This window comes from Aquarana catesbeiana, linkage group LG12 (assembly GCF_042186555.1).
Source record: "Aquarana catesbeiana isolate 2022-GZ linkage group LG12, ASM4218655v1, whole genome shotgun sequence".
In the NCBI taxonomy this organism is placed as follows: domain Eukaryota; kingdom Metazoa; phylum Chordata; class Amphibia; order Anura; family Ranidae; genus Aquarana; species Aquarana catesbeiana.
Genome location: NC_133335.1, coordinates 45,771,064 through 45,792,277, shown reverse-complemented (window position 1 = coordinate 45,792,277; position 21,214 = coordinate 45,771,064). Strand labels below are relative to the sequence as shown.

The 21,214-nt window shown below is 41.7% G+C and overlaps 1 protein-coding gene across 2 annotated transcripts in view; it reads right to left on the bottom strand.

Annotated features, from left to right (window-relative positions):
* Nucleotides 1-21,214, bottom strand: part of ACE (angiotensin I converting enzyme) — a 70,395-nt gene that overhangs the window by 26,819 nt on the left and 22,362 nt on the right. For both annotated transcript variants that reach the window (XM_073607678.1, XM_073607680.1), the window contains 6 exons: nucleotides 13,308-13,401; nucleotides 10,885-11,028; nucleotides 8,368-8,559; nucleotides 2,884-2,981; nucleotides 2,165-2,337; nucleotides 1,198-1,421 (listed from right to left, as the gene is read on the bottom strand). In XM_073607678.1, coding sequence (XP_073463779.1) covers nucleotides 1,198-1,421; nucleotides 2,165-2,337; nucleotides 2,884-2,981; nucleotides 8,368-8,559; nucleotides 10,885-11,028; nucleotides 13,308-13,401 — 925 coding nt within the window. The remainder of the gene's footprint in view (nucleotides 1-1,197; nucleotides 1,422-2,164; nucleotides 2,338-2,883; nucleotides 2,982-8,367; nucleotides 8,560-10,884; nucleotides 11,029-13,307; nucleotides 13,402-21,214) is intronic.

The following is a 21,214-nucleotide window of genomic DNA, read 5'->3' as shown; positions in this document are numbered from 1 at the left end:
ACTCCACCCAAAAGGGGAAGTTCCGTTTTAAGGCCTCCTCCCCCCTCTTCCCCAAATTTCACTTTTTTTATGGGGGGGAGGAGGGGATTAGGGGAGGAGGGGAGGAAGCGGGTACCTGGTTTTGACCTTCCCTCCCTTCTCCCCGCAGTCATCTGGGACACTTCACAGGTCCCAGAAGACTGCGAGAGCATTCACAATGAGCAGTGCCCCTGACGCAGGGGACACCTGGCTGTGAATTCGCAAGCCATCACAGCCAGGTGCCAAAAGTGAGATGCCAACGCCGGGGACACAAGATGGAGAGAATGGCCAGCTCTCCGTCTTGCACATCACTGGATCCTGGGACAGGCGAGTATTAAAAAAAGTCAGCAGCTACAGTTTTTGTAGCTGCTGGCTTTTAAAAAACATTAAAATGGACTGGAGCTCCTCTTTGGACGTTTTTTTTTTTTTTTTTTTTGACACAGCGGTGTCTAATATCTTTTATATCAATGAAGTGAACATAACTTAAAGAAAATAACTGAAAGGACATGTAGCTGTTGACATAGAACATCCTGGATACATACAAAAAAAAAAAAAGATGACAGTAGCTTTGCTGGCACCCCAGACCCCAGGGGCACAGGAAACAATGACCCCCCATGCACACCTTGTAGATACAGTCCAGGCTACACCACATCAGCTACACCACATCAGCAAAAAAAGTATCTTTATTTTTTCCCTTAAACTCTGTAAGGGTCGGTTCACACATGGGCAACACGACTTTAGCGCGACTTTGTACCGCGACTTCAGCGCGACTTTAGCGCGACTTCGGCAAATTACGAGGCGACTTGAAGTCGCCTCCATGACAGGCGACTTCGCCTGTGGCCAATCACCTCTCTGGGAGGGAGGGGGGAGGGAGGGGTTTTCTCTGCAAAGTCGCTTGAGAGATCCGACTTGCAGGCGACTTACATTGAGTTGAATGGGTACAAGTCGCCTACAAGTCGGATAGAAGTAGTACAGGAACCTTTTTTGAAGTCGGAGCAACTTCAGTAGTGTCAGTTAAGACGGTTCAATTCACTACAATTGTAATCTAAATGCAAAGCGACTTGGGGCGACTTGGGGCGACTTGAGGGCGTACAAGTCGGATCCCAAGTCGCCCCAGTGTGAACCGAGCCTAAATGTGGAAATCATATTTCATTAGGAGGTTATGATAAAACAACTCACCTGGATCTTCTGTGATTTCAGTGAGCAAGCCAATAGTCTTTAGATGTCCTGGGGTGGACACGGAGAGAGACAGCACATCTCCTATAGCCTCATGGAAACCTGGATTAGCTCCTCGGCGGAACGAGACTGGCTGGTCTTTATATTGCAGGTAATACTCCACATGTCCCATCTCATGGTGGACAGTGAACAGTTGCTCCATGGTAACCGTGGTACACTGCTTGATCCTATGAACAGAAGAAAAGTTTGTTGCAGTGATTTAGATTAATACAAGCCTAGGAATCTTAAAATGTTCTCTGTTGTAAATCTTCATTATGCTTAGTTGCACCTGGAGTCCAAAAAAAAAAAATTCAAGCCCCCACATACTATTAGGTACTTGGAGAGCCTTACAAATCACTGCTGTATACAAGTAAAGTATACCCAGGTGTTCTATGCTGTAGTAACTAGTCAAATGAAGAAAATGCAGATACTGCCACAATCACCATATTTAGCCAACCAACATTTACCTACAATGGTTGCAACAGGAGAGCCACTGATCACAAATTTAGCACCATATACTGATCAATAACGTTAAGATTTGCGGCCTCCCATTATACTACATGATGCCAAGCAAAGCGTACACACAGCAAAATTGGACAAACTGAGATATATATATATATTATTTAATTTTACGGTAAACTGCTTAAGATTACGTGATCCTCCAAACACCAGGGGAATAGGCTTTCTCGTTGCCTGCCAATTGTATGTGGTCAGGCTAGATGCAGTGCAAGAAGTTTTTAGTAAGGGACTCAAAAAAGCACTACTCCTGGCAGCCAACTAGATTCTTGGAAAGAGATTTATAGAGATCTTAGCTTTAGTAAATCATAATTTATTGAAGACTCCTACCTCACAATGGTCTAATATAAAACAAGTGCAGGGAACATAGTGCAGTGCCTGGGATATACAATCACTCCTATAGGTGTTGACTTACCTGAAGTCTTTTCTGTTGTAGAAGTCCCATGCAGAGGCATGACACACCACTTCCCGACCATCTGCGGGCTTCTCCAGCATAGACTTCTCCCAGAACTCTGGTGGCATCTCCAACAGACCCAGAGAAGTGAAGAATTCTTCTGAGACCCTAAACATGTGGGTGGCGTTCCAGCCCTACATAGAGTGTGAAAAAAATCACTGCATATTTCTATCTGCAAACAACAGCAAATGTTCATTCAGTATTTTACATGTTCCATATTGGAATAAAGGCAGGGTTTGATCCTCTGCTGAGTTTATTGCTTCTGTGATCAGCATGATCTCCACTACCACAGCTGAGATAGCCAGGGCTCTGCTATGGGCAGACATTTTTGGTTTCTGCATCAGGAGTGCACTTTGCCATATATTTCTATATATAAAATCAGAAGGATGCTCATCCAGTATGATACTAATCGGATGTCCAGTGAGAAACCTGATGACACAGAGCTGACAGGAGAGATCTATAACGCTTAAAACAGGAAATAGTGGCGACACTGTGGCACAGCTGTGTGAATCACAAAAACTAGCTCAACAGAATTACAAACCCTGTGGCATGTAGAACATTACACACACACACACACACACACACACACACACACACACACACACACACTTAACTAAGTCTGCTTAAAGATCTACTTTACTTGAAATCCCCTTATTAATACACCGCTTAAGCTTGTTTACCTTTTCCCTCATAGTGTTGGTTACATCCACATTGGTCTTGTCAGGGAAGGGAATCATCATGTCATAGATATTATTCCACGTTTGTGACCACATGTTACCTGTAGAAATTGACACCAATCAGTTAATACATGAAGCAGCCTAGGGCAGGGGTCAGCAACCTTTTTCCACTTAAGGGCCAGATTCAATGTATTAATACATGGAGGGCCGCATTCACCTGCTAATAAATTAAGATAATAATCTGGCCCTTTTACATTCCACAGCCCCCCCCCCCCACATATTACACAGCCCCCCCCCCCACCCATGTTAGGATTTAAAATTGCACACACTCATGGAATAGCGACAAACTACGATACTTAAAAATCTCCCTAGGCGACGCTTTAACCACTTCAATACCGGGCTATAGTCATATGATGTCAGATAGGAGCTCCCATCCTGGGTGGGCGTCCTATGACATCCTCGGTTTCTCGTCACTCCTGCGGACCCCCGGGGGCCCGCAGCGCGGCGATGAGGTGTGTCCCTCGGACACAGCCCATCCCAGATCCGTGTAAAGAGCCAATAAAAAATGGCTCTTTACCATGTGACCGGCTGTGTCCAATCACAGCCGGTCACATGTACTGTCCACAAGCACGGCGCTCGTGCACGCCCCTAGGGCACGCGCAGAGTGGCGATCGGGGACGAGGCTTGTCACCCTGACACAGCCCAACCCCGATCGCAGTAAAGAGCCAATGAAATTGGCTCTTTACCACGTGACCGGCTGTGTCCAATCACAGCCGGTCACAGAATGTCAACAAACCACGGTAACAAGATGTTACTGTGTTCTCCTCCTCATTCACCGATACCTGAGGACCTGTCGCAGCCCATCTGAGTACCCCAGTACCCCAGTACCTGTCACAGCCCATCAGAGTACCTGTCACAGCCCATCAGAGTACCCGTCACAGCCCATCAGAGTACCCGTCACCGCCCATCAGAGTACCCGTCACCGCCCATCAGAGTACCCGTCACCGCCCATCAGAGTACCCGAGTACCTATCTGTAGCCCATCAGAGTACCCAAGTACCTGTCACCAGGCCATCAGAGTACCTATCTGCAGCCCATCAGAGTACCTGAGTACCCATCTGCAGCCCATGCCTGATAGAATGTACGTTGTGGTGTTAGCTTTCCAAAATGGGGTCATTTTGTGGGTAATTCCACTGTCCTGGTGCTCAAGGACCTTCAAAAGTGTGATAGGTAGGAATGAAATAAGATGTGTAATTTATGCTCCTAGAACGCCTGAAGGTACTACTTCAATGTTGGGCCTCTGTATGTGGCCAGGCTGTGTAAAAGTCTCACATGTGGTATCGCCATATTCAGGAGGAGTAGCAGAATGCGTTTTGGGGTGTAATATTTGCTATATACATGCTATGTGTTAGAAATATCTTATAAATTGACAATTTTGTGTAAAAGTAAAAAGATTTTCATTTTCTTTCCACGTTTTCTGAAGACTTGTGTAAAAAAATTAACCATTCAAAAGACTCATAATGCTTCGTAGAATATACGTCTGGGTGTTTGTGGGTGTTTTGTGGGCAATTCCATTGTCCTGGTGCTCCAGGGCCTTCAAAAAAGTGTAATAGGTCGTTAGGAAATTAGAGGTATAATTTATGCTCCTAGAACGCCTGACGGTGCTCCCTGCATGTTGGGCCTCTGTATGTGACCCGGCTATGTAAAAGTCACACACATGTGGTATTGCCATACTCAGGAGGAGTAGCAGAATGTATTTTGGGGTGTCATTTTTGCTATATGCATGCTTTGAGTTCGAAATATCTTAAAAACTGACCACTTTATGGTAAAAAAAAAGTTTTAATTTTCCTTCCACATTTTCCGAAGACCTGTGGAAAAAAATGAACCATTCAAAAGACTTATTATGCCTCATAGAATAGACGTTGGGTTGTTTTCCAAAATGGGGTCATTTTGTGGGCAATTCCACTGTCCTGGTGCTCCCTGCATGTTGGACCTCTCTGCGTGGCCAGGCTGTGTAAAAGTCCCACACATGTGGTATTGCCATACTCAGGAGGAGTAGCAGAATGTATTTTGGGGTGTAATTGGAAGTATGCATATGCTGTGTGTGAGAAATAACAATTTTGTGAAAAAAAAAAAAAAAATCTTAATTTTCCCAAGAATTGTGGGAAAAAATTACAACTTCAAAAAAGTCACAATGCCTCTTACTAAATACATTTGACTGTCTACTTTTCAAAAATGGGTCATTTGGGGGGTATTTGTACTTTCCTGACATTTCAGAGCCTCAAGAAATGAGATAGGCCATCAGTGCATCAGGTGTGATCAAATTTTCAATGATTTGCACTATAGCTTGTAGATTCTATAACTTTCACGGAGACTAAATAATATCCACTAATTTTGGTTATTTTTACCAAAGAGATCTAGCAGTATAGATTTTGACCCAAATTTATGAACAAAAATGACTTATTTGCAAAATGTTATCTTAGAAACTAAAAAAAATTTTTTTTTTTTTTTTCAAACTTTTTGCTCTATTTTCACTTATGTTGCAAAAAATAAAAAACGCAGTGGTGATTAAATACCACCAAAATCTCTATTTGTATGAAAATTGGCATTCAAAAAGTGTGAGAGTGCTGAAAACTAAAAATTGGTCTGGGAAGGAAGGGTGTATAAATGCCCTGTATTGAAGTGGTTAAAAATATTTCTACAGGTTACCAGTTTAGAGTTACAGAGGAGGTCTAGTGCTAGAATTATTGCTCTAACAATTGTGGCAATACCTCAAATGTGTGGTTTGAACACCGTTTACATTTGCGGTCGTGACTTATGTATGCGTTTGCTTCTGCGTGCGAGCATGGAGTGATGGGGCGCTTTAACCACTTGCTTACTGGGCACTTAAACCCCCCTCCTATCCAGACCAATTTTCAGCTTTCAGCGCTGACGCACTTTGAATGACAATTGCGCGGTCATACAACACTGTACTCATATGAAATTTTTATCATTTTTTCACTACAATTAGAGCTTTCTTTTGGTGGTATTTGATCACCTCTGCAGTTTTTACTTTATGTTAAAAAAAATGTAAAAAAACTGAATAAAAAAAAAAAAAAAAATTATTTTTTTATATTTTGTTATAAAAAATTTAAAAACAGGTAATTTTTCTCCTTCATTGATGTACGCTGATGAGGCGGCCGTGATGGGCACTGATAGGCGGCCATGATGGGCACTGATGGGTGGCAGTGATGGGCACTGATGGGTGGCAGTGATGGGCACTGATGGGTGGCAGTGATGGGCACTGATCAGTTACACTGATAGGCAGCATTGCTAGGTGGCACTACTGGTGGGCATTGATAGCTGGCACTTGTGGGCATTGATAGGTGGCACTTTTAGGTGGCACTGTGGGCTCTCTTAGGTGGCACTATTAGGTGGCACTGATGAGGCAGATGTGCCTCTTCCACTTCGGGACCGATGTCCCTCACATCTGAGCCAGTGATCGGCTTTTTTTTCTACTCACACTGTCAGCGTGAGTAGAAAAAAAAAAAAAATGATTACTGATCTTTTGTGATCAGCTGATCACATGGTAAGGGGCCGGGACCGTCCCCTTACTTGGATCGGTGATTACCCGAGTCTCAGTGGCTCGGTGATCACAATGCGCTCGGCGCGTGCCCTGCGGGGCGTGCGCAGGGCGCGTGCACAGGGAAGGCTGTCATATGACAGCCTCCCGGGAATTCAGGTCCGCGCTGTGGCCGTCATTCGGCCATAGCGTGGATGTCAAGTGGTTAAACATTTTTTTTCTTTATTCAAATTAAATTTTTTTTTATTTTTACACTGTCCCTTTAAAAAAACATTTTTTTATCACTTTTATTGCCGTCAGAAGGAATATAAACATCCCATTTGACAGTAATAAGCAGTGACAGTAAGTCTTTATGGAGGGATCTGAGATCTACAAGACCCCAAATCCCTCCTTTGCCTTTAAAGGCATTCAAAATGCCAAGTTTGGCTGTTTTGAATACCGCCATTTTTTAAAAATCGCGCCCCTTTCAATGCTTCTGTAAACCAGAAGTGATGTCCGGACATCGCTTCCGGCTTCGTTGGAGTCTCCTCCCAGCCAGCAGACGCGTTATCCCAAGAAAGCCAACCAGGGTTAAAATGTCCATGGGCTGGTGCCTCTACCCTGGCCTAGGGTAAGTCTGCATAAAACAGCATTTTATTATTGGTTTATACACCCTTTTGGCTTCATTACGTATCTGTGTTTTTAGATCTACCTGACTTTGGTGCACAAGTCGCTGGCAGAACCAAAAGCGTCGCAAATGCTTCATGCATTTGGCACAATTCATTAACAGGAGGGATCAACGTCAGAAAAGTGGCACAGCAGCGGGTAACCTTCCGCTGATCCCAATGTACCAGATGCAGCATCTCTGAAGAGACTGAAGTATCTCCAGGCAAACTGATAAGAACAGCAGTGTTCAAGCTGAGTAGTACATCAACAGATTTATGGTGATGAAAAGACAAATGGCAACTCACATTGTGACAGTTAAAATCATGCTAAACTAAGTGCAGCATTAATAGTACTGAGAAATACTAGTAAATTAGCAACTCACATGGGAAGAAGAAATGGCACTTTTTGTATGTAATCCATGAGCAGTCAGCTCATGCATGGGATGGGGAGCCTCTTCCTACAACTTACAGCCTGGAAAGTCCATGTCAGGCTGGATGACAGCATAGATGGGGCCCTCTATCTTGTGGTTTTCCACTTCCTCATGTCACAATGTGAGTTGCTATTTGTCTTTTGACCACAAAAAATCTGTTACTATACTACGCTCAGATTGCGCAAAGCAGAAGGAGTGGAGGAGTAAACAGGGAACACTAGTATGTAATAATTACGCTGTCATTAGATTAGGATCATCCTGTGCCCGCTTATATCAAGTGTCCTTTTCAGAGCCCCCCCCCCCCTACAGGAATCCTCATCAGGGTCCCCCTTTACATCAGGGTTCCCATCAGAACCCCATCTTGAATCAAGATCCTCAGAGTACCACCTACATCAGTTGTCCCTATCAGACTGCATCATGGATCAGCGAATGCATTTGCAGAGACCATGAGGGAGTACAACCAAAATCTTGGGGGGGGGGGTGCAGCCCCGCACCCCTCTAGGCCTAGGCTTGATCTGAGAAGATGTCTGTCCCACACCTAGTGTCTTGACACCTCTACCTTGTACTTCTCAGGAGCAGGACCAAGAACAAATCCCTCAGTCTATAGTTGGGGGGGGGGGGGGGGGGGCATACTAATAACGCATGCGGGTAAGTTTTCTAAATACAACAAACAGCAATAATCTGGTTGCTATAGGTATCATATTTTGCACTAGGTTATGGAATACAAAAAAAACAAAAAACAAACAAAAACAAAACAAAACAAAACAAAAAAAACGCACACACCTTAAGAAACACTTACAAACCCATAGGGTCACCTTATATCAATTTGTCATCATTGTCAATAAGCTCACCTACGAGATGTGCAGGAATTGGGCCTTGTAGGTTTATGTATTTTTCCCCATATCTCTCATACAGTTTTCTGCGAACAAAGGCATGGAGATTGAGGTACAGGGGCTCCAGGTGCTGATAAAGCTGCTCCAGGTCATTCTCAAAAGTGGATGAGGTGTACCAAGAACGCCACCATGCTCCTGTGTCTGCGAATCCTGTAGAGAAAAAAGAGCCAACATTACTTAATCCAACATACAACAATTAAGGGGTTCCAGACCAAAATCACAATTTTTTTTACAACATCAGGGCATTGCACATCGGCTCCACTAGAGGGAAACAATCAACCAGAAATTCTGACATTCTAGGTCATGTGTTATAAAATGGACAGATGCCTATCTTTTACTAGTTTTATACTACCCAATAGCTTTATCTTTTACTAGTTTTATACTACCCAATAGCATTATCTTGGTACTAAGTTTATACTACCTAATATCTTATCTTTACTGCCGTTTACTGGCACTTGTGGTAGCAACCTATTTACAACAAAATATACAGCTTGCTAGTTCTGAAATTATATATATCTCTATATCACACACACACTATATATACATACATACATACATACATACATACATACATACATACACACACATACACAGAAAAGGGTAGCTGTGGGATATAAAACAAACAAAGGCTGATACATTTTTTTCCCCCAGTCATTTAAAGGGAAACTACAACGGTTTAAACATTTTTTTTTTTCAACAGAGGGGCTAAAGAGTAATTGGGAAAGCAGTCCCAATGACCTAGCAGAATTAGCAACTTCTATCACTACCCATAGACTAAAAGGTGTGAAATAGTTATACCCTTCTCGTTGCACCAGTGTTCGTCTGTTAAAAAGAAAGTTTTAAACTAGTACAGTAAGGATGTTATTTTGTATGAGGCATCCATTCTGTAATTCCAACAACAGCACATACACACCATCATATCATTGCTAGTGCAATAGGAATGGACCAAAGTACACACAGATAAATGATAAACACGTAATCCTGACAAACTATTACTAAGTTAGAGAATGGAATGTAGCAAGGACAAAATGCAAGAGTACAGTTAGGGTGTTAAGTCATAAAATGGAACATAAAAAAATAAATAAAAAAAATAAAATGATGCAAGATCAGGGGTAAAGGATCACTAAAGAGTGGTAAACAAGTGCATTCCATGGCTCATTGTGCCGTTATTGAAGCTCTTGGCTATACATGACCACAGTAAGACTAGCCATACACCCATAGATTTCTAGAGAAATCTAATAGATTTCTTCAAGAACACCACAGATGGTGGAAACCCCACTGCCAGCTAATGTATTCAGGCAGCCGCAGCACCCATGGCTACTTAAATGTCCCAAACATTGATTGTAGCTGATAGGCTGCTGTCAGTGTTCAGGAATTTTTCAGTCACAGTTTGTTGAGCCAGAGGGTGGCAACTAAGCCACCCATGGCTTGAACGTTGTCCAATTCAAGGATTGGGTGGCCAGCTCTATTGTATTTATTCATTTAAGCAAGGAGAGGTCAAGGACATGCATCAGTTTGGAAAATGTTTATTATATGTGTGTATATATATATATATATATATATATATCTCAATAAAAACATAACAGTATATATTTTATGCATATCTCAGGTCCCCAAGCCAGATTTTAAGAAAATGTCTTGTTGGAAGGGACTCAAGTTTTATGCCCCGTACACACGGTCGGACGTTGATCGGACATTCCGACAACAAAATCCTAGGATTTTTTCCGACGGATGTTGGCTCAAACTTGTCTTGCATACACACGGTCACACAAAGTTGTCGGAAAATCCGATCATTCTGAACGCGGCGACGTAAAACACGTACGCCGGGACTATAAACGGGGCAGTAGCCAATAGCTTTCATCTCTTTATTTATTCTGAGCATGCGTGGCACTTTGTGCGTCGGATTTGTGTACACACGATCGGAATTTCCGACAACGGATTTTGTTGTCGGAAAATTTTATATCCTGCTCTCAAACTTTGTGTGTCGGAAAATCCGATGGAAAAAGTCCGATGGAGCCCACACACGGTCGGAATTTCCAACAACACGCTCCGATCGCACATTTTCCGTCGGAAAATCCGAACGTGTGTACGGGGCATTAGAGTGAGTAAACAAGAATAGCTGTTCCACCAGAAAGACTACCGTCTGTGTGGTGTGATTATTTACTAATACACGGCCAAACAGATTCTCTAGTTTCCACCAAGGCTCTAACCTTTACAATTTATTACCAGGCAGCCCCTGCAGCTTTTCAGGTGTGAGGTCACTTTCAGAACTGCAGAAATGGCCTAGGAATGGGTCACTTCAGTTAGAGCACAGCCAGGTGCTCAAGAAGACTCAAGAAGAAAAAGAATAGGACTTGCACACAAATAATTTCATCTAAAAACAGTTTATAGTTTCTTTAAAACTATAAAAAGTCACCACTAGCATCCAAATTACAGATGGTGCAATAGCACTCACTACACTCAGTTATCACTTACCATCCATTCTGTAAGCCTTGTTACTGAGCTGCACAAACTGTTCATATTTGTTTCGTAAAGGTTTTCCAGCAGAGTCATGCCAGCCTTCCCAGGCATACAGTAGCTTCTTGTAGCTGCGTGAAGTTGCCATGATCTCAGTAAGTTCTAAAACAAGTAAAAATCATTCATCAGAAAAAAAAATTAAAAATGTATTATATGTATAAGGAGCAGGGCCATCTGATTCCTACTGTATTAAAGTGTATTGTATTTGTACTGTCTACCCTCAAGTTGTAAAGCACTACGTAACCTGTTTGCGCTATATAAATCCTGTATAATAATAATAATAATAATAATAATATATATTTTCTCCATCCTATCTAATCTATTTTTTTTTTTTGTGTACCCTATGTTAAAACTTTGCACTCCAGTATGGAGCCATATTTTCAGATTGTGAAGATTAAAGTGGTACTAAAAGGCAAAATCATAATGATATATGTATGATGCAGTCGGTCACTAATCTTAAAACACAACAGTCTATATTGTTTCTTGCGTAACAGTTTTTTTCTTGCTGATCCTACGGTTATTTTTCTAATTAATTTAACAGACTAAACTGCAGCAAAAGGGGAAGTTAGAGGGGTTGAGAGAAATCATTTAAACACTGACAGGGGGTGCGTACAATTGTCAACATTTATCCCAATTGACTGACTGCTGTCGAAGTGACATGTTGAAAAACTTTCCTTGATCAACAGTGGGTCCTGCTGACAGAATACTGTTAGCTTTATTTAGTTTAGATGTCTCGCTAAACGAAAAAAAAAAAAAAAAAAAAAAAAAGAAGAAGAGCACACACAAACTGTCTATGGCCATCTTAACACTACCTTCTGCAGACAATGCTACTAAAAATGCTTCTTCTCCCTAAAAAGAGGAGCTACCCTAAAGCCGGCCATAGACAGATTGAGCCCATGTTCACAGCAGGCCATTCTGACATGCAATTTGACATGTCAAATCGCTGGCTATTGCCAGCAACGTCCGAACCGGTGCAACGCCGACTTTGCAGCTCCGCACCGATTCCCAAAAAGTAGTTCCAGTACTACTTTTGCCAACTTCGGGTGCAATTTGAATAGATATCTGTGCATGAACTTGCACAGATGTTTGTCAAATCGCCCCCAAAGTCAGACTGCATTGCCGGTTTGAAAATTGTGCAAGTTCAGCTAAACTCGCATGATTTCTAACCCGCCGTCAAAGTGAACCTGAGCTGAATCTCAGTTTGTTCAGCAGGGACCGGCCAAGATTCGATCCATTTATGAGCAGGCTAATTGTACCCAAGTCGATCCATTGACCGACCTGGGTACAACCAGAATGTCAAATTTTTAGCATTTTTACTGCCGGTGGCTATAGCCGCTAGCAATTATCATTGTGTTCTCCCAGTAGGAATGGCACCGCACGCACCCACCCCCGCCCCTTCACTAGGAGACACAATAGCTCCACAGCGAGGGATCCCCCCATCAACACTGACTCCAGTGATTTTCTTTCCTGCAACCATGAAAATTGCATAATCTCTGGCCTGCCTAAGACAGAAGTGTGTTGATCACTAGGTGAAGATAAAAGGAAAAGAAAACTAACTTGAAAAAATAAACAAATGCAGCCACATCTAAGGATTGATAAGCAATATATTACATTTTTGTTTTTGGGTTTACACTTTCAACCAGCCACATGGGTGGAATGCAATCCCTGAGCCAGTTGTGAAGACCAAGGAGCTTGTGGCATTTTATGGTAGTTTTAATCACTTGTGTTACAATCTTGCTCATGTTCCAGTCTCCACTTTGTGAAAAAATGCTGCCAATCATAACTAGGATATAAAACCTACATTTGAACTTTTTTTCTGCATGTGACCCCCATGAAACATATTCTCATTCTGCCCAAAAAAAAAAAAAAAAAAAAAAAAAAAGTCAGATGAGTCATCTGCTATCCCAACTACAAATTTTGTACTGCAAATTATTAAAAAGTTAAAGGAAACCAAAAAGCAGGGAGTGTCAATTTCTTATACTGGTATATTGGGTACCATCGTAAATCTTTATTGCAAAATGTTTGTTTTTTCCAGGTTCTAGCTAGAATTTGCTGGGCTGTAAAATCTGTATTTCTACATGCAGATTTAGACCCATGTGGAGCTGCAGGACTGCTGCGCTTTCACTTTACCTTTAAAAAAAATAGACATTAAAATTTTGCAAGACAATACCACCAGAAAGCCCTGTAAACAACTGCCTCCCCCCACACCCCCACTAAATAAAAAAAAAATTAAAATAAATAAATAAAAAAAATTAAAATTAAAATTAAAAAAAACGTCTGCGTTATAAGTAATAAAGTAATTACAGAATTTATAGGTCCATCGGTGAAGTGCAAGATGGACTCTGGAGCTTAAGTGGTTTTCAGAAGTAAACAATGCATACCTGGTTCCAATGACCAGCAGTCTGTGGTTTGGCTGGGAGGGCACACTTTGGCTGTTGAATAGATTCTGTCCATGTCGCTGAGAATTGTATTGTACTGTGGGAAAAAGCTTTTAAATGTTACGATCAAACAAATACATTTAGAAAAGCCAAGCAAAAAAAGGTTTACATTTCCATAACGCAATAAAAAGCAATGAACAGTCTAATGGAGAAGAGAGTAATGGTTGATGATTCCTGTGTTTTGCATAGTACAGTGGAATGGAGGTTGAAAGGTCAACTGCACATAAAACAAACTGGTTTTGGATGGGCACAGAGGGTTAAATAATCTTTAGTTATTATGGTGGTCAATCCCCCACCCTCCATTTTGTGCCCCATTCTGGGCAGCTGGTCTCTCTGGATTATTCTGTTACAGATAAATCATTAATATCTGCCCCCATATCTAGACATTATAATGGCTTAGGTGGTCCTCTTCGATTAGGGCAGTGATGGCAAACCTTGGTGTTTTGGAACTACATTTCCCGTGATGCTACACTGCAGAGTGCATGAGTATCATGGGAAATGTAGTTCCAAAACATCTGAGGTGCCAAGGTTCACCATCACTGGATTAGGGTGTTTATTTAGGGGAGGAAGAGATTTCCAGCATGCTTTGGAAGACTGACATTGCATCTCCCCTTGATGCCATCTGTGACAGTTGGATTTATAAAACAGAGATCTTGATTTTTTTTTTTTTTTTTTGGGGGGGGTCCAGATAGACCCCTGCATGAGTAATCCATTTATCCCTGGCCTGGATGCCCACACAGGCTCTGAAGTATCCCAAAGCATGACAGTAGGTGGATCTGTTGCTCTTTAGGGAAGGCAGAGTTTGCTTTCAGAGTTTATGTACAAAGCATTTGGTGAAAGGCACCACCCTTCAGAGTGCCACAAAAGTCACAACTGCTGGGGTCGCCAGACAGGGCAACAGTGGATCCTATTAAGAAGCTCAGAAGTGTTGGATCACTAGATACAAGCAAGTCAGACAGGCCAGGATTCTAAGTGGCGGGTCTTAAAACGCTGTGTTGGAATAGGTTATAGAACAACTAGCCAAGCATGAGGTATAGTTCTCATGGTGGTCAGTCCGATATGTACCAATGGTGTGCACAGCAGTTAAAACAATACATCTGAAAAGTATTTACAGCGCTTCACTTTTTGTTATGTTACAGCCTTATTTCAAAATTGATTAAAATTTATTATTTTTTTCAAAATTCTACAAACAATACCCCATAATGACAATGTGAAAGAAGTTTGTTTGAAATCTTTGCAAATTTATTAGAAAAGAATAAAATAAATAATAATCCCATGTACATAAGTATTCACAGCCTTTGCTCAATGACTTTGGTGAAGCACCTTTGGCACCAATTACAGCCTCAAGTCTTTGAGTATGATGCTACAAAGCGCGGCACACCTATTTTAGGGCAGTTTCTCCCATTGTTCTTTGAAGGACCTCTCAAGCTCCATCAGGTTGAATGGGGAGCGTCGGTGCACAGCCATTTTCTGATCTCTCCAGAGATGTTCAAATCGGGTTCAATTCTATGCTCTGACTGGGCCACTCAAGGACATTCACATAGTTGACTTGTAGCCACTCCTTTATTTTCTTGGCTGTGTGCTTAGGGTCATTGTCCTGTTGGGAGATGAACCTTCGCCCCAGTCTGAAGTCCACAGTAGGTTTTCATCAAGGATGTCTCTGTACATTGCTGCATTTCTCTTTCTCCTCGATCCCAACTAGTCTCCCAGTTCCTCCCGCTAAAAAACATCCTCACAGCATGATGCTACCACCACCATGCTTTACTGTATGGCATTGGCCAGGTGATGAGCGATTGCTGGTTTCCGCCAGACATGACACTTGCCTAGGGTTGCCACCTCATCCCTTTAAACCCGAACACATATTAATTACACAGCTTCTGAGGCCAAATTATTGCAAATAAGGCACCAAGAGAGTTTAAATACCATCTTAATCAGCCACAGAACCTGTGTAATTAATATAAGTTCGGTTTTAAAGGGATGAGGCGGCAACCCTACACTTGCCATTTAGGCCAAAAAAATTCAATCTTTGTTTCATCAGACCAAAGAATTTTGTTTCTCATGGTCTAAAAAGACCTTCAGATGCCTTTTGGCAAACTCCAGATGGGCTGTCATGTGTCTTCTACTAAAGGAGTGGCTTCCTTCTGGTCACAACGTCATACAGGCCTGATTGGTGGAGTGCTGCAAAGATAGTTGTTCTTCTGGAAGGTTCTCTCTCCACAGAGAAACGCTGGAGCTCTGTCAGAGTGACCATCGGGTTCTTGGTCACCTCACCGATTTAGGCCTCATACACACGGTACGAAAATCAGAAGGGAAAAGTCGTAAGTCAAGCTGTCTGCGGATTTTCTGATCATTAGTACGGTGCATTCGACAGACAATTTGACTTTTACATCAGACAAAAGCTGGATGTGCAGGCTATAAAGTTTTTGTTGGATGTGAACTTAACATCTGATTTTCAGATGGTCAATACAGAAATTGTCACACAAAAGTCAAAAGTACAAACACACATGCTCGGAATCAAGGAACGACTGGGAAGGGTTTGGTCTTGTAAACTACCGCTCGCAATCTAGAATTAACATTTGTGACGCGGCAATTGTTGAAATGTCGAAATAATGAAGCTGCTTTGCTGGTGATACTGATGTAGTTAAGAAAATGTATTTAAAAAGGCACTTGATTTGTACGATCTGAAAATCGCGAATCAACGCTCACCAAAATTCTACTAACTTCTACTAACATGAAAATTAGTATAAGGGGCCCAAAGGGTGGCGCTTGAGAAATAAACTTTTTTTTTATACTTTCATAGTACGTCACTCCGTTCGGGTTTGTCAAACGACAATTTGCGGATAGTATGCTAGACAAAATCCTGCACACGTGCTTTTGACAAAAATCAGACACAATCAAACCATGTGTACGAAGCCTAAGCCTCTTCTCCCTGATCGCTCAGTTTGACCGGACGGCTCACTCTAGGAAGAGTCCTGGGGGTTCCCAACTTCTTCCATTTATGGATGATGGAGGCCACTGTGCTCATTGGGACCTTCAATGGTGCAGAAATTTCTGTACCCTTCCCCATATCTGTGCCTCTATATAACCTGAGGTCTACAGACAATTCCTTGGACTACATAGCTTGGTTTGTGCTCTGACATGCACTGTTAACTGTGGGACCCTATATAGACAGGTGTGTGCCTTTCCAAATCATGTCCAATCAACTGATTTTACCACAGGTGGACTCCAATCAAGTTGCACCTGAGCTCAATTTTGAGTGTCATGGCAAAGGCTGTGAATACTTATGTACATGGGATTTTTTTGTTTTTTTTATTTATAATGAATTTGCAAAGATTTCAAACAAACTGCTTTCACATTGTCATTATGGGATATTGTTTGTAGAATTTTGAGGAAAATAATGAATCGAATCCATTTTTTAATATAGCTGCAACGCAACATGGAAAAAGTGAAGCACTGAATACTTTCTGTATGTACTGTTGCTGCAGGAGATCCGTTTTTATAGTGCAGTTTTACCTATTGATTCTTACAGGAAAGAAAGTTTTCCATAAGTGCTTCTGTCCAAAAATATATGGTAAGAAAAACTGCCATACTGTACCCTTCCCTCCCATTGCCTAAGAGCTGCCTTTAATAACTTTTAAAGTAGAACACCAACTCTGTTAATGTGTTTTCTGTCTGTGCAATAAAAAAAACATGCTGATTAATGGGATTAAGGAGAAGTTAATAGTTAGCAAAAAGGACCCATAGATATTAACTCTAGTACAGACAGTTATATATGGATCTGCCATTAAAGAGCCACGGTCTCCTAAACCTTTGTTAATAGCCACTGTAGTGTCAGAAACTTTAAAGTCCAAGTAAGCTTTCAGTTATAGTTTGTTTTCTTTAAAAAGCAGCCACATTCTAGGTAAAGTAGCTTGTCCCCGCCAGCATTCTTCATTCAAGGACCTTCAGCTCTCTTTTTGGAAGCAGTGGATTCTCTACAGAGGTCCAACACGCCCCTTGCTGAAGGAGTGCTGCAGCTATCCAATCAGCAAATCTAATACTTGCTGGTTGGAGAGCTCTAGCCATTACTCCACAGGTGGGCATGTTGGACCTCTGCAGAGAGATGGGTTCCTTCACTGTAGTATGCTGGCAGACAGGGTTTTCTACTCAGTATGTGGCAACTTTCTAAAATGAACTGTAATGCCCTGTACACACGATCGCACATTCTGACAAAAAAAATCCATCGGATTTTTTCCGACAGACATTGGCTCAAACTTGTCTTGCATACACAAGATCACACAAAGTTGGTCGGAAATTCCAAACTTCAAGGACGTGGTGACGTACAACACGTACGACGAGCCGAGAAAAATGAAGTTCTATAGCCGGTGTGGCTCTTCTGCTTGATTCTGAGCATGCGTGGCACTTTGTGCGTCGGAATGGTCTACACACGATTGGAAAATGTGCGATCGAAGCTTGTGGTCTGAAAATTTTAGAGCCAGCTCTCAAACTTTGTGTGTCGGAAATTCCGATGGAAAAAGTCCGATGGAGCCCACACACGGTCTGAATTTCCGACAACAAGCTCAGATCGCACATTTTCCGTCTTAAAGTCCGACCGTGTGTACGGGGCATAAGACCTTGCACACCTTTTGTTTGGATGTACCTGAAATGTAATTTCAAAACAGAAAGCTCAGTTGGCCCTAAAGTAAAATCTGGGAAATTACCTTCTAGCAAAATATGCAAAACCACCGTAAACATTTGTTGCTAAAAGGAGGAGTTCTGACATAAGCCTTCAATAAGTTTGAAACTTTTACGGTTTCCCCTTGTTTTAAAACACCACTTTTACAGGAACTGCTTCGGTGTCATCTGTCTCATAAAATGAATCTCCTTCCATCAAAAGCTCGCATTAGAAGAATGCGAGAATAATTAGGCAGAATAATTTTATGGTTTCATTTCTGTTGCATATTAACTGAAGATTAGAAAAAAAAAAAAAAAAAAGGGAAGAAGGATGATGAGTTTGAACTAGGTGACATGGAAAGATAAGGACAATCAGCTCACAACTCACAACTACTTTGTGAGCTATGTTACAAATGTAATTGCTTTACATTTTAAATAAAAATAAAATAAAAATGACTACTATTTTCACCAATTCATCTTCTGCTCATGAGATTTTGTAATACTGCTGGGTATGGAATAATGAAACTTTAGCTGCATATGAAGCATCCTGAAGGGATAATGGATTCTAGCCATACTTAGACACTAGAATACACTATTCTGTAGCTTTTCAAAATTTGTAGCCTTTCAAAATATGGGAATACTGGCTGAATGAATATAAGAACATAATACTCCATGACACAATGAGGCATATTTATGAAATCTGGAACAAAAAAACGGTTCTTCATAGCAACCAGGTATCATTCTTATTTGAATCTGATTGCTCTGGGCAACTTAAATACTTTTACATTGAACCTTAAGAGATCTATGGAGACAAAGAACATCCTGGGCAAAGCACATAGATTATACATGAATTTCTATTCATGTATGGGAAGTGAAATTTCTGCATTCAGCATACATTTCCTCATTTCTACACCAACAATTACTCGACAGGCTGTGTGAACCTAGTTTTGGATAGGGGGATCTTTTCCAGGGAATTCAAGGCAAACCACTGTCAGTCCTTTATGTTTCACAAAAGGTTTTTGCTCTTTTCTAGGTTTTACAATTCACTTTCTAGCCAGCACTAAAATATGTTTCTTCTACTCTATCAGGTGGGAGTCATCCTTTTTATTGTATGGCAGTCAGGTGGTAGCCATCCCTATTCCCTATTCTAATGTGGCAGTCAGATGGGAGCCATCCCTATTCTAATGTGGCAGTCAGGTGGGAGCCATCCCTACTATAATGTGGCAGTCAGGTGGGAGCCATCCCTATTCCAATGTGGCAGTCAAGTGGAAGCCATACCTATTCTAATGTGGCAGTCAGGTGGAAGACATCCCTATTCCAATGTGGCAGTCAGGTGGAAGCCATACCTATTCTAATGTGGCAGTCAGGTGGAAGCCATACCTATTCTAATGTGGCAGTCAGGTGGAAGCCATACCTATTCTAATGTGGCAGTCAGGTGGAAGCCATACCTATTCTAATGTGGCAGTCAGGTGGAAGCCATACCTATTCTAATGTGGCAGTCAGGTGGGAGCCATCCCTACTATAATGTGGCAGTCAGGTGGGAGCCATCCCTATTCCAATGTGGCAGTCAGGTGGAAGCCATACCTATTCTAATGTGGCAGTCAGGTGGAAGCCATACCTATTCTAATGTGGCAGTCAGGTGGGAGCCATCCCTACTATAATGTGGCAGTCAGGTGGGAGCCATCCCTATTCCAATGTGGCAGTCAGGTGGAAGCCATACCTAATCTAAATCTAATGTGGCAGTCAGGTGGGAGCCATCCCTACTATAATGTGGCAGTCAGGTGGGAGCCATCCCTACTATAATGTGGCAGTCAAGTGGGACCCATCCCTATTCTAATGTGACAGTCGACAGTCGGGTGGGATCCCCCATCCCTATTGTAATGTGGCAATCTAAACCAGAAAAATAATGCCATAAATTGCAATTGCTCACAACAGACTTCAGTTCAAGTCAGATCAGTGTGAAATGATCTCCGGCTGCTACAGGTTACAGCACAGAAAGTTTAATTTATTAGAGTGTGTTCACTTTGAAGAGTGAAGGTTCAGCTTAGCGAAAAAGAGATGAAGTTGTGTTCAATTCAATCATCCAATCATGTGCACGTACGTAAAAACATCTATTTTTTTTTCTTTCATTTCTTCCCCCATATATTAGTGGGTATTCAAAATGAACACAGCTTCAACCTATTCACCAAGTTAAGTAAATAAATACTTTGTAAAGTGAACGTTTACTTTACAAGGTAAACCGCTATTTCCTTTAGTAAATCAGCCCCATTGCCCTATGGCAATTTGGCCGTAAGTAGCAAGCACAGAATCTGTGTGTATTCAGCCTTTCTTGCGTGTCAGCTGGCTGCAATCTTTTCCTTTCTCTCAAGGATCCAGTGTGCAGTTGCCGGGTGTTTGAACTCATTAAATGCTTGAATTGCTTTCCATCTGAAGAGCTCCGACAATCCCTGACATTTCTCTACATCCGTCGCTGGCTCCTTACGGCCTGTTCAAGGTCAGTACAGGCAACAATCCCCACAACAGGGATACAGGAGTAGAGGAAGAATAGGGAGGAGGGCTGTGTGAGTGGACTAAGAAAGAAGAGCACACGATTTTCTTTACAACATGTACTGCCATAGGACTTGTATTTATATCACAAGCATACAATGAACACTATGTCATGAAGAGCCCACTTATTGGCTATGTATTGTTTTTTTTCCAGGAATGAAGTGCTGTTATTAAATTACTAGGTCATTGATTCTACCGTATATTAAAAGTAGGTGACTGCATAATGTGTGTAACAGAACAAAATCTGTGTACTATTTTATAAAGTCTAACGAATACCTTTTGTGTTTGTTATGGTTAAATACCATTCTACTATCATGACAGCTGCTTAATAATTTTTATATCCTAGCTAAATACGCCAGGTCAAAAAAAATTATATTTAGGAGAGTTACACAACTACCAGATAGCATATCAAGTTTTCTTAACTATAAGATTTAGGCAACACAGCTAGGTCACCCACTGTTTAAAGTGTTGCTAAACCCACAACAGTAAAATCAGTTTGTATATGCAGTAAAGCCAGGGCCATCTTTAAGGCAGGGGAAAAGGGGCAGCTGCCCTGGGCCCCATCATTGTTGTGGGGCCCAAAGCAGCTGCCTCAGGCTCGATTCACACCTATGCATGTTGCTTTTGAGCGTTTTTGGAGGTTTTTTTTT